This window comes from Vigna unguiculata, chromosome 9 (assembly GCF_037176805.1).
Source record: "Vigna unguiculata cultivar grain cowpea cultivar isolate G323 ecotype 2 chromosome 9, ASM3717680v1, whole genome shotgun sequence".
Classification (NCBI taxonomy): domain Eukaryota; kingdom Viridiplantae; phylum Streptophyta; class Magnoliopsida; order Fabales; family Fabaceae; genus Vigna; species Vigna unguiculata.
In genome coordinates this window covers 28033793-28047009 of record NC_140800.1, presented here as the reverse complement: position 1 = coordinate 28047009, position 13217 = coordinate 28033793, and the positions used below count along the sequence as shown (strand labels likewise).

The 13217-nt window shown below is 31.8% G+C and overlaps 1 protein-coding gene across 2 annotated transcripts; it reads right to left on the bottom strand.

The window, feature by feature from the left end:
- Window positions 1-1921: 1921 nt before the first annotated feature.
- Window positions 1922-7603, bottom strand: LOC114162493 (uncharacterized). 2 transcript variants are annotated; one of them, XM_028046405.2, is made up of 10 exons: window positions 7496-7603; window positions 6705-6856; window positions 6349-6521; window positions 4763-5181; window positions 4261-4587; window positions 3661-4103; window positions 3391-3550; window positions 3147-3308; window positions 2976-3064; window positions 1922-2368 (listed from the first exon to the last, which is right to left on the bottom strand). In XM_028046405.2, exons 2-10 carry the CDS (start codon window positions 6815-6817, stop codon window positions 2218-2220), a joined length of 2037 nt encoding a protein of 678 aa, XP_027902206.2. In that variant the 5' UTR covers window positions 6818-6856; window positions 7496-7603; the 3' UTR covers window positions 1922-2217. The 2 variants fall into 2 exon arrangements, with proteins under 2 accessions (XP_027902206.2, XP_085522369.1); XM_085666243.1 differs by lacking the exon at window positions 7496-7603 and adding an exon at window positions 7081-7446.
- Between the last annotated feature and the right edge of the window lie 5614 nt (window positions 7604-13217).

The window sequence follows — 13217 nt, the reverse complement described above, 5'->3', positions numbered from 1 at the left end:
CCCATTTTTATACTTACAAACTCAATCAGTCCAATTATCACAAATCTTGATTAAATCAATCTTTAAATTACAAAATTTCAATTAAATCTCCAAACTTAAAACATTAAATGAAGTCGTAAATATGAACTCATAAGCTGGCTAGCGAGTTCAACTTCTCTGTCCGCCCTGCGTTTTTTTTCTACGGGTCAGTCCATCTGAATTGTCACCTCTACTTTTATTTACTTGCTACTTAATTTTTTCATATAAAAACCCCATCTTTTCTATATAATAGTATATCATAAGCATTTGCATATTAATTGTTTTAAGTGCTTTTTTATAGATTTTTAGACAAATTATCTTTTGCATATCATTCATAGTAACTAGTTGCATTAGGTTAGATTTTTATATTTATCTTTTCTTATTCACGTTGTCTTTCATTAACCTTTCTATAAGATTTTTTAAGAATCCATTGTTGGAAATGAATTCTGTATTCGTTGGGATTCGACTTAAGGTTAATTTAAATCTATCTAATTTGTTAACTACTAACTTGACAATATTGAAGTTAATATAATTAAGTACTATTAATTTGATCGTGTCAACGAACGTTATTAGAGAGTAATGTGAAAGTTGATGTGGTATTTGATGAAATTGTGGAGAAAAATACTTTCAAAGGAAAAAGGAAAAGCGGAAGGGCAAAAATACCACCTGTAGAAAAGTATGAACCAGATTGTGATTAGAACTTGCAATCCTTGGTTGATGATGAATATCCCAAAAGAAAAAGCACAAAGTTAAAGGATAAAAGATTGTTATTGTTTAACAGCAAATTGGACCCAAAAGATTTTGACAATGGAGAAAAGTTACATAGTGTATAATGAGCAAGAAAGTTGTGGTCAATTTGGGACTTTTACGATGTCAAAAAATATGGGTAACTATAAGTGAAAATTACGAACATATTTCAAAAACAAGAAACAATTTATAGAATGCACGAAGAATGCATGTTGTTCATTCTGAGAGAAATTTGAAAATTCATAAGAATGATAGTTGAAGGTAAAGTAAGATGCTTGGAGACATATTGTGGTATGCGTATTGTGGCCAATTGCCATCAAACAATTCTTGGTAATCAAGGAAAAATTAGACAACTATAGTTGTAGTAGAGAATTTAAAATTCATTTAATTAGTTCTAAATAGTTAAGTGGTACATTGGAGTCTTGTATAAGAAAAAATCCAAATGTCAAGATTGTTCACATTCGTAATAAAATTGTCAACAAATGGATTACAAATATTTCCAAATATATGGTTTAGAAGGCAATGACAATGACATTCAAGCATGTGCACGATTATTTAATGAGCAATACAAGAGAATTTATAATTATACATGAGTTGTTGAGATCAAATTCGAGAAATGCATGAGTCAAAGAAAATGACGGTATGAAAATATTCAAGAGATTTTACAAATGTTCGAAGGTATGCAAAGATAATTTTATGTCATGTTGGCCCATCCTTGGTTTGGATTGTTGTGTTTTTAAAGGCTACTACAAATGTGAATTGTTAATTGCAGTGGCCAAGGATGGTAATGCTATGTGCGACACAATTGTAAATAATATGAACGAGACTTTCAATAATGTCATTCTTAATGAAGGGTTAAACTCAAATAATGATGTTGGAGGTCATTAAATTTATATAATGGAAAGACGCACAAACAACATATTGAAGATAACTTCCTTTCAAGCTTCTATATGCCCAAAATTGAAAACAGACTACGAAAAGAAATCAGAATAAACAAAAACAACATAAGTTTTGCTATTTGTAGAAAATGTATAAGCAATTCTAAAACCATCCCACATTCCTTCAAACAATCACAAAATGGTACCTAAGATTAAGTTATCTCTATGTTCACTCTAAGATTAAGATATAAGCAATTCTAGAACCAAAACGGCGAAACTAGGCACATAAATAAACTAGAGTAAAACGACACTTTTATACTAGATTCTACTATCTTGCAATGTTGTGTACAAAATTTCAACAAAAAGCATCAATGAATGCTTGTCCATCTTCCAAAAATGGATTGAAAAACAATCCCTATTCCCTAAGACTACGAACCTAGTACCTATGAACTACGGATTGACTGAACCTCCCCAAAAATGTATTCACTAATGTATAAAACCCAGAAGTCCCTCAAAAGTTTCAAACACCATAAGTTTGAAGAGCTTCACCAAATGTCAAACCAGATTGATTCACTTACTCTTCTTTCCACTTGTTTACATATCTAAGGAAAGCTTTGGCAGGATTTTTCCTAGGTGGTGCGCGAACACGGGTAGACCTTCTGACCACAGAATCATCCCGGGTAATCTTATGCAACGAATCCTTTGAATTTTTCTGCAATTCTAAGCTGTAAACATACAATGAAAAAGGAAAGAACCTCACAAGTCAAGGGAGAAATGTTGATAAAATATAAATCCTTCATTATAGAAGTGTGAACATAATTAATCTTCATTTTCTTCCAATTTTTTTAAAATAATCTTAATTATTTCAAAATTTTGTCGAAATACTAATAAAAGATAATTATGTAATAAAATTATTCGTTGAAGATAATACCCATTTACTCCCCATTTCTCAGTTTCCAAATCAAGTATATGTATATTTATCTATAGTTTAGTTTGTTACATATTCAAAGAAAGATTATAATTTTATTTTAACTGTATTCATGTTAAAATCTGCTACAGTCAGCCAATAATTCCATTATATTAGCAAAACTTGAAGATCTTTGTACATAATAGAACTTTAAGAATCTGAATTATTCCTTCTGTTTATTTTATTTGCAAACAGCGTCTATTAAGCAAATGTTAATATTGGGCTAGGACCACAAAATCCTTATGTAAGGCTTTTCCTGGAGAATCATCATGAAATGACTTAAGCATTGTGCGAAACGAAATCAAGGAGGGGTAAGAGCCAAATGTGCATTTCAATGAAAATCAACTGAAGCAAATCTAACTCACCATATTCTACCATAATATTTTTTCAGTTGTTTTAGAAGTGCCTTTTCCCTCTCGCCTTTGCAATTCAGTGAACTCGTCAATCCATCAAGCTATTCAAATTCAAGCATGCCAACTGAAATTAGAAAAGATTTATTTGTAGAAAATGCATGTATAGCTTATGTGACGAAGTACCTCTCCTTTGCTACTGTAGTATCCCCACTCATTGGATTCAGGACTTTCAACAAATATCCTTCCATCACGGTAAAACCACCAATACCTATTATAATATCTGTCCATACCTAGGAAACTTGTACGAACACACCATTTCTCTATCTCCCGATCAAAATATTGTCTCTGTAATAAATAACCTCATTAAAACATGAACTTAAACATAAGTAACATAATAAAACAGTTGAATAAGGAAAACAATCTGCACCCTTTGTTCGTAGCTGTCTTCTGATTGATCCTTATCGCCCATTGGTTGCTTCTGTGATTCCTTTCTGTTGTACACTTTTCCGAATTCTGCAGATCGATTCAGCTCAGAATCAAACTTTTCAGCTGACATTTTTGAAGCAAGGTTTGAATGCTTGATACCACTGTTAATATATTTTTAGAAAAAAGGTTAGACACAAAAATAACCCAGAAATAGAGAAAAATGTGTTGCAGATTTCCATAACGACAAGAAGATACAGCACACAAGTCTAACCTATCCAATGCATCTTTTTGCCTAGATGATTCTATCTTACTGTTTCTATTCTTTCTAATACTACCATTCTGTATTCTGTGATTATTATCTGCTGACACATTTGCATCCTGATCAAGATCATGCCCATTCTCACTACAGTTGCTTCCAGAATCAGCTTTCAACTGCTCCTTTACTTTTCTTCTCTTTGCAGAAGCTTCAATTGCTTCTTCCCTTTTAGCAGCCCCTAGTGCCCGCCTTTGTTCAATAAACTCATGCAATTTTTCCCTGACAATAGTTGTATCAAGGGCTCGATTGACTAATTCCCGAAAGATTTCTAATTTAGCATTCACATCTACATAACTATAACGTCCCCGTTTAATTGTTGCTTCATACTGCCGCAGCTTGGGAATCTTGATCATTTCTAAAAACTCGCATAAATAGTCTTTCCAACTAATCATTGTAATCTGAAAAAAAGAAATTGCATGAGACATTTACATATGAAAAACAGTAACGGTATAAGTCAAGGATGATATATGAATACTAAAAATAACACATAATTGAGACCAACTGTCTTTATCCATCACAGCACTAACATAAAGAATATATTTGACAGACACAAACCTTTTTCGGTAATTTATCATGAACAGCTGCATAGTATTCATCGTCACCTTTGATGAGCACACGGAAGAGTACTGCATGAGATTCCACCAGGAGAGCAACATTGCTATCCTTGTGACTGATTGCCTTTTCAAAATCTTTGAGAGTGTACGGAGACAATTGTAAAAGTTTACCAAAAGACATAAAAAAATCCCAAACCATTAAGAGATCCCCTACACAATGAATTGGAATATTAAAGTCTCTTGATGGAGAAGGACGACTACTGAAAACTGGATCATCTGGACTAGGCTTCACTAATAGATCATCAATTGGATATTTGATTAACTCTTCCTGAACAAGATAGATTTGAAACAATAAATCATAAGTTTATTTAAGAAGCCAATCAGAAGTCTGTAAGGCATAAATCTATAAATTTTGACATTTGGACGATCTTGTACTCTTTTCTTTTTAATTTTGTAGGAAACAAAATAGAAGCTGAAACTACCACCTCCTTGTGTCTACCTACCTCATGCTTTCTTTTTTTGGTGAATACCACGAGTCCATTGTTAAAGGAAACCTTTCCTCTTAACTCCTCTGGAATGTCAGTTGAGATTTCATGTTTTTTTGCAAGTTTATCGTGTAAAACCCAAGGAGCATTTCGATATGTACATTCACGGACAAAAGACTTCAAAATATTTCTACTAAAAGGTGACTTCTTCTGCACCAAATCTTGAGAACTGACTTCTGCTCTTTCAATAACATTATTGCTTCCATCTAGCCAAGCCACCACATAGCTGACATTTTCAGCATCTTCCTGCATCACTTTCAATATTTTGCAAGGACACACTCTTTCATTCTTTTTTCCGTACAATTGAGAGCCCACAACCAACTGCTCCTTCAACTTATCAGCAATATAATCAACAAGGTCCTTCAAAGGGAGCATGCCTGTAATAGCATTAGACCACTTAAAAGTACAAAATTAAAATAGTGAAGCATTTATATCAGGGAAAGGGTAAAAGCATACTATAACTTGAAACCACACCTGATATATATCCTAAAGACATTTTTCATAGCAATTCTTAAACAAGCATAGCTTTTAAAGAATCAAAATCTATGAATTTTTCTAAGAGAAATTGTCATAAACACTCGTAATAATACATAAGATGAATTTAGCAAACTCCTTCAATTGATGTATATAGCATTGTTTGATGAAAAGTCAGAGTCACACGAATTAATGGCCTCAAAGTCACAAGATGTTAGGCTGCAGACGTATATACTTAGCTAATCCTTCATTAGTGGATCATCATAACTCTTAGCTACCATTTCAAGATCTCCCTGAGTCTTGTGTCCAGACCTTGGAATGAGGCAAGTTCTCCCATAAACTTCTGTCTACCAAAACAAATTGAAGAGTTCCCCACGAGATATATACAAGCAACCTAAAATCATACTTGGCATGGCTTGCTTTAACCAGCAATAATTTAATCTATTATACCAGCTAATTAGCCAAAATTGATTCATCTTCAACCTAACCAACATAGGAGATAGACATGAGGCTTTGGAGAATTTATAGAATAAACAGTAAAAAGCAATACTTGCATTGAACTGCTAACTTGGTAGACTAATTCCTGTAATGAACAATGGAACCAGAAATTTAAAACCATTTTGTAGACCCTTAAAAACAACTCCTAAACAACAAAGGAACCATTCTCTCTCAAATAACATTGTGGATGCTAGCATGGTATACCTTTTGTTCGATCATTCAATTACTAACGTCCCATCTTAAAGTCACCGCCCCTACTGCGGGATTCAATGTGCACATCTCATTACATGTGCTTCTTCACAATCATCTTACTTTCTTCCGCAGGTGCTTATAATACTGTATATTATAAGCTTTTAACAATAACAAACCCTTGTAAACAAAGCAAATTAAAACACGGCTCTTTAAACCATATACTTTAATTTCAACAAATGCAGAAAAAAATCAAAAAATTTCAAATTACCCATGCAAAACAAATGGGCATAACCAATAATAAGCCACAGAAAAAAGAAACAGAGTTCAATTTCCTTCAACATAAACTTTTTCTTTTCATTTTGGACCAAAATAGAACTTACTGTACTGAATAATCCTAAGTGCCGGTGCTATTAATTCTTCCGGAATCTGTTGAACTTTCTCAGCACCATGCTTCTCTGACACCAAAGCCTCTTCATAAGTTAAGCCAGTTTTTCCCGTTACTTTGCACGTCCAAACCCTCTTGCGGTATTGATTTAAGCGGTTTAAATAATCACTTGTTCGTGTCAAGGAATACCAACCATTAAACAAATGGTCAAAAATGCGAAAAAAGTGCAAAAATTCGTTACATTGTTCAACCTCTTCTAACTCAAAAATCACGCTCTACTTTTGGTGTATTCCAAGTGATTGAGCGAGACAGGTAAAACGTTATAGAAATAAATGAACGACAAAAAGATACTTATAATCTCGAAATACTTCTTTAGTAAATCGAATTTGAAAAAGACTCTCGCTTGGCTCCAAATCAATCGGTGGCTCAACAAGGGCAAAAGGCTTTCTCCTTAAAAGCGGCATTGGGATACAAAGCCTCAGGTCCTGTCAAATAGAGAAACCCTGCATCGAGAATTCAACACAACACAACAATATTCTTTCAGCCATATAAGAAACCGCAATACAGAAACCACTTGAAACAGCAGTACTCAGGTTGAGGTTGCATGTCATAGGAAAAAAAATGAATGGAAAAGTTTCGAATTTTAGTCTTTTCTGGGTTAAAACAAAATGATCGAATAACAACAATTAAAATAATAATGTTTGTTACTCTTAATTTGATATTTAACCTCGACTAAATGGCGATACATTGAAAATCGAAATGGCCAGCTTTTTGCAGGGTCCGAATAGGGCATTGGGGGTGAAAAAAGAGAAACCCTAGCATGTGGTATTTTGGCGATTTAGGAACAAGCGAAGTTTGGGTAATGAAACACGTAGGCGATGCAGCCATGGGAATGTCGAGAAAAAAAGAAAGAAAAGAATATCGGAGGAACTGACGGCGTGACATGAGCGTTAACGAGAAAGGAGAAAAGGAAACGACAGGAATGGAGGAAAACGGCGAAAAACAGTGAGTTCCCGCCATAAACGAATCAGCAACAGATACTGAGTTAGAGAAAAAGTGGGAAGAAGAGAAAGAGAGCAAGAGAGAGAGAATTGGGAAGTGAGAGAAAGAGAGATAAGTGAGAAAAAAAATATATATCTTACAGAGAAGGTGGGAAGCAAAGAAGAGAGTATGGAGAAGAAGCGTCTTCACTCACTCTTCCTTCGGTCTTCTGTTTCTGAATATTCGAAGTTTGTGAGCGAAACTCTTATATAGCGGCTTCTCTTCTCCCTCCCACCAAATAGTATTTATTTCGAAAATGTTAAGAACACTATTTTAAGTATAAATAAATATAGTCTGATTGTTAACTGTAATAATATATTAACATTATAAAATCATTCCTTATTTAATAAGGTTTACCTATAAATTATACTTTTAAATGCATTTTAGGATTTTAGGAAAATTATGACGATATATTACTTAACATTCTATATTAAATATTCTCTATTATTAGCTAAAATTGATAGAAAAATTATGAAATTTTGCTAGTCTTATATATTTTATAGAATGTAAAAAAAACTAAAGAAATGTTTTCTTAAACACACCTCATTTAAAAAATATATAAAAATATATTTTTACACTTTATTTTATAAAGTACACTCTTTTACTTTATTGTATGTCTGAACTGGATTCTACGGTCCTTGTTGTTATAAATTGAAATGAATATATGGTTATGAGAATGAATTATGTTGTTGATGAAAGAATTTCAAGGAGAAATCCTAGGTGGTACTATTTCAGTGTATGCATTAATATAAGGATTCAATATGAAGGTATCCTTTCTCTAATAACTGCTCACACTTAAGTAGAGTATAGTAAGTTTTGTCGTGAAGAGATGAAGGAGGTCCTAGTCACTGGACTTGATCAAGTTTTAGGCGCAAATAGGGCTTACCCTGTGACGGGTTGGGTGATAACCCTTTGAGGCCAAACTTTGTACAGTTTGGGAACCACTACAGGTGCACACCACCATGAGTCTGATGTCAAGTGCATGTATCCAGGTGATCGAGTTAAGTGTCAATTGCTTCTATGTTATAAGTATATCTTTGTGTATTATTCTATAACATGATTGTGAATGTATATGAATACCTTTGTTTACATTAGCTTACCTTGCGTTGTTTGTATTGCTTGTGTTGGTTATCTCTTTTGCTATGATCACTTAACTGGGTGAGTAGAGGAGAGTGCAGGGGTGACCAATGATGAGTAAGGATGGCAACGGGGCGGAGTGGGGACGAATTTCATTATCCCATACCCATCCCGATAGAAAAAATTCATCCCTATCCCCATACCCAAACCTAACGGGTATCAAACTTTTGTCCCATCTCCATCCCCATCAGGTAACATGTATAATCTCGTACACATACCCGTACCCGTGTTCTAACTACTTCAATATTAATTTTTATAAAAAAAAATTACGGTAGAGAAAACATAATATTATCAAATATTCAACATTAGGAGGATGATTGTTTCTTCCATATCAAATATTATGAAATAAATTATAATTGTTAACATTTTATATTAGAATACCAAATAAAATTTCTTGAGAACCAAAACATTTATTAAATTTGCAAACTACAAACATTAATGAAACTTAGTTGATAAAATTAAAAAATATTTTAAAAAAATATAAAAGGAAAACAAATATTCAAATTAAAATATATTTTAAATGTTTGTTTACTTCAATTTTTTTAAATTCTAATGAATCTATTTTTTATACACTAATAAAAGTTATAATACATCACTTGATCAAAATAACACAAAGAACAACTAATAAACATAATAATAAAATTTTGACATAGATTTTGTATCTTTTGAACTCTAATATATGTTGGTGACAAAAAAAAAAATCATAGCAATTACATTAAATTTTTATATTGTAGTAAATAAAATTTATTTATACAATTAAAGTGAAAAAATTACAGTATGATTAATAATGAGTTAGAAAATAAAAAATAATTAGATAGAATATATTGAAATATTATTCTACATGATGAAAATAAATAATAAATAAAAATATTAAAAAATTAACAAATGTGTGTTTCAAAAATAATTTGAGGAACTATGGAAAGAAATCGCACAAAGGAAATCAAATGTATAATTAAGGGTATAATAAGATGAAAAATACCTTGGAGATATAAGAAAACTTTTTAAATATCAACATATATACTCAATGGTTGAAAAATAACGAAAATTATTTTAACAAAGCAAAAGAGTTCTTCAAATTAAACAAAAATTACTAATAATAAGTAAATAGATTTTTTTATATTACCTTAAATTGAGAGTATAAACATTCTCATGTGAAATGAAAATATACAATAAATAAAAATATTAAAAAATAATAGAAATATTCAAATGTTAGGCATACAAATTTTTTAATTAACATACATCATTTTAACATAATTACATAAAGAATATAATAAGATGAAAAATATATTGGAGATGCGAATGAATTTTATGACAAACCAAATAATTAGAAGAAATAAAAAATAGAAAGTATATATATATATATATATATATATATATATATATATATATATATATATATATATATATATATATATATATATATATATATATAGGCTTACTTAACTAATTGTGAATATTTTAATTAATAATTTAAACAAGGAAGGAGATATGGCGGTGACAGGTATTATGGCGGGGATATGTACATCTCCATACCCATCCCCATACCCAATTGAAAAATTCGGGGATTCCCCATACCCAAACCCAAACCCAGTCAATGCAGGGATTCCTCGTCAAAACGGGGACGGGTTCAGCCAATAACCATGGGGACGGGTTTATTTGCCATATCTAGTGATGAGACTATGGAGTAGGGGTGGCAATGCGGGCCGACCCGGCCCATTTAGGCTCGACCCGCATAAGGCCCACCCGGCCCCGCACACTTTATGCGGGCTGCAAACACTAGCCCGCCCCGCATATTCCTTGGCCCGCAGGCTGGCTCGTTTTTTATTTTTTATTTTTTTTTTATTTTTATGATAAAACTTTCAATGTTTAAAAATTGGGAAACTTTAAGAAGTTCACAAAATTAAGTAAAGACTTTGGGGAATTGGATGATAAATTGATAATTTAACATTTTCATCATATTCATACTATGACATACACAATGTATTCTTTAAATTTTAGCACATTAAAATATACATAATACTTGTCTTTTCTAGCTATACAAGAATTTGAAACACGTTAATGCAAGAGTTCATAAAAAAAGTAATTAACATACACAAGTGCAAGTTTTTTTTTTAATTTTATGCGAGCCTACGGGCTTACTACCCTGGCTCGTCTCGCATTTTTCCGCAGGCCTGCGGGCCGGCCCGAATAGCTAGGCCCTAATTACCACCTCTACTATGGAGTGGGATTTGGTAGCATAGAAGTAGCTTTATTTTGTCTAAGAGATAGAAGGCTCTTAGTTCATTCAGTAGTAGTTTTGTATATATTTATATTTTTATGGTTGATCTGGCATGACTATATTAATATCTATATATTTGTCTTTTCACTATCTTGTTTAGTTTATCATTATCTAATATCTTGTTTAGTAGTTTAAAACTATTAAATAAGATGTTATAACATTTGAAGCACTGTCGCAACCGAAATCACAATGGGATGGCGAATCAAAAATTAAAATTTGTAAAAACAGAGTTTGGAGTCGCCACCAAAGTTATTATAGGAAACTATGGAAAACCATAAAAAAAAGCAAGGTCTGCGAAAAACCAGATTTTGGGTCCGGGAGTCGGTTACGCGTGGGGAAGGTATTAGCACCCCACAACGTCCGTCCTAAGACGGTACCTTTAATTAAATGTGCAAAAATTATGTGGTTTTTTCAAAATATTTAATTTTCCCCAAAAATATTAATAAAAGAATGTACATAAAAACAACAAAACTATTTTTTGATTTTTTGGGCCCGACGAGAATTAATCCTCGCTCCTACGTATCTCCATGTGAATGGAGAATTAGGGTTACATAGTTCTTTATGAAAAAACTATTTGGAAAACTATTTGAAAAATGATTTAATTTGTTTTATAATTTTGAAAACCTTTTAATTTAAATTTTAGTATTATTTTAAAATTGGTGTCACGCGACGCGAGCGGTCGGATAGACACTTGAAATAAATTCTTTTTTTCTAATCTTTTTTTTTTTTATTTTTTTAATCATTTATAAATTTTAATATCTTTTTAAAAGTTATCTTAAAGTAGTTGTGGATGTCATTGCGACGTGAGAAACCAAATAGATATAAAAGAGTAAACAAAGAAAGCTATTTTTTATTTTTAGATCATTTGTATATATTTTTAGAAAAAACAAAAGTCTAAATTGGATGTCATGCGACGCGAGCGGCCGGGCAGACAATGAAGAAAGGGGAAAAATGTTTTTTTATGATTAAAATAAAAGAATGAAAATTGAAAAAAATTAAATCTAAAGATGAAAGAATTGAGAGTGACATACCTTAAAAAATATTCAATATCTCCTCACCTTCTCTCTTTTCCTTTTTTTTTCTTCCTTTTCTAATATTTTTGTGTTTGTTTTTCTAATAGAGATAAAGATGAAAGGTGTCTATGTGGGTGGTAATGAGAGAAAGAGAGGGTAGAGAATGTTTTCTTCTTTTTTGTTTCTACCCCCTTCAATATGTTTTTTTTTTTTGGTTTGAAAGAGAGATAAAAATGAAGTGTGTATGTGGGAGTGGTGATGGGAAAGAACTAGAGAAGTGTAGAGAATTATTTTTTTTCTGGTCATGACAGAGTGCGTATTTATATTCACAACTTGCAATGTCAATGCAATCTCAGCCTTAATTGTAGCGAACAATATAAGGAAGGAATTGGTCATGATAGTAACAAATTATGAGTATTAAAACGCAGCAAATCGGAGCACAAAATCAATCATCATCAATAACAAATCAGAGCACAAAATTAATCCCAATTAATAATATTTATTCTTACCATTTGAAGAGATATTGCTTCTAATTATTATTATATAATTAATTTCTTTATCAGGAACAAAGATGGAAAATATTTGAGTTATTGGGCTCATGAAAATTAATAATAAATTGTGTTCTTCCTCCTTTTTTTTTCTTCTTTTTTTTTCTCTTTTTTTTCTTTTTTCTTTTTTTTTCTAAAATTAAAGTTTGAAAATATTTAAAAAAAAATTTTTTTCACCTTATTTTTTACTTTTATTTTTATTTTTTGAAAATAAATCTATTCACCCAGACGAAATTGGGTGTTGACAGTTGCCCCTCTTTACTTAGATTTTATTAGATAATATGAAAACTTGACTTTTTCATTTTATCCGTAATAAAAGATAAGTAAAGATAAAAACACTAATTTCGTTCGGGTTTCAAAAGAAGATAAATTTGAAGACAAACTTGACCATACCAAGTAAAAGGTCTCGATTTGACACACTAATTCTTTTTGTTGTTTTTTTTATTTATTGAAAAAACCAAATTAGACAAATCCCATTGAGAGGGTTTATTCAAAAGATTCGTTAACCATTACCATGTAAAGGGCCTCAATTTGAAAATTTTCTTTTTTTTTATATTTTTTGAGAAAAGATTAGACCAATCCCGAGGAGAGGGTCTATATCTAAAAGATTTAGTGACTATTACCGCGTAGAGGGTCACGATTCGACAAACCATATTCTTTTTGTACTTTGATTTTTTGAAAAAGAGATTAGACCAATTCCGAGGAGAGAGTCTATATCTAAAGGATTCGATAACCATTACCATGTAGAGGGTCTCGATCCGAAAATCAATGACCATTGCCTCGCAGGTGGCCTCGATGTGACATAAGAAATCAATGACCATTGCCTCGCAGAGGGTCTTGATGTAAA

What these genes read in the sequence shown, in the direction of transcription:
- LOC114162493 (XM_028046405.2), bottom strand. Translation starts at nt 6,817, where the DNA reads ATGCCGCTTTTAAGGAGAAAGCCTTTTGCCCTTGTTGAGCCACCGATT. An exon ending in CCAAAAAAAGAAAGCATGAG is followed by an intron (nt 4,588 to 4,762) that starts GTAGGTAGACAC and finishes TATCTTGTTCAG; the next exon opens with GAAGAGTTAATCAAATATCC. An exon ending in AAGACAGCTACGAACAAAGG is followed by an intron (nt 3,309 to 3,390) that starts GTGCAGATTGTT and finishes TATTTATTACAG; the next exon opens with AGACAATATTTTGATCGGGA.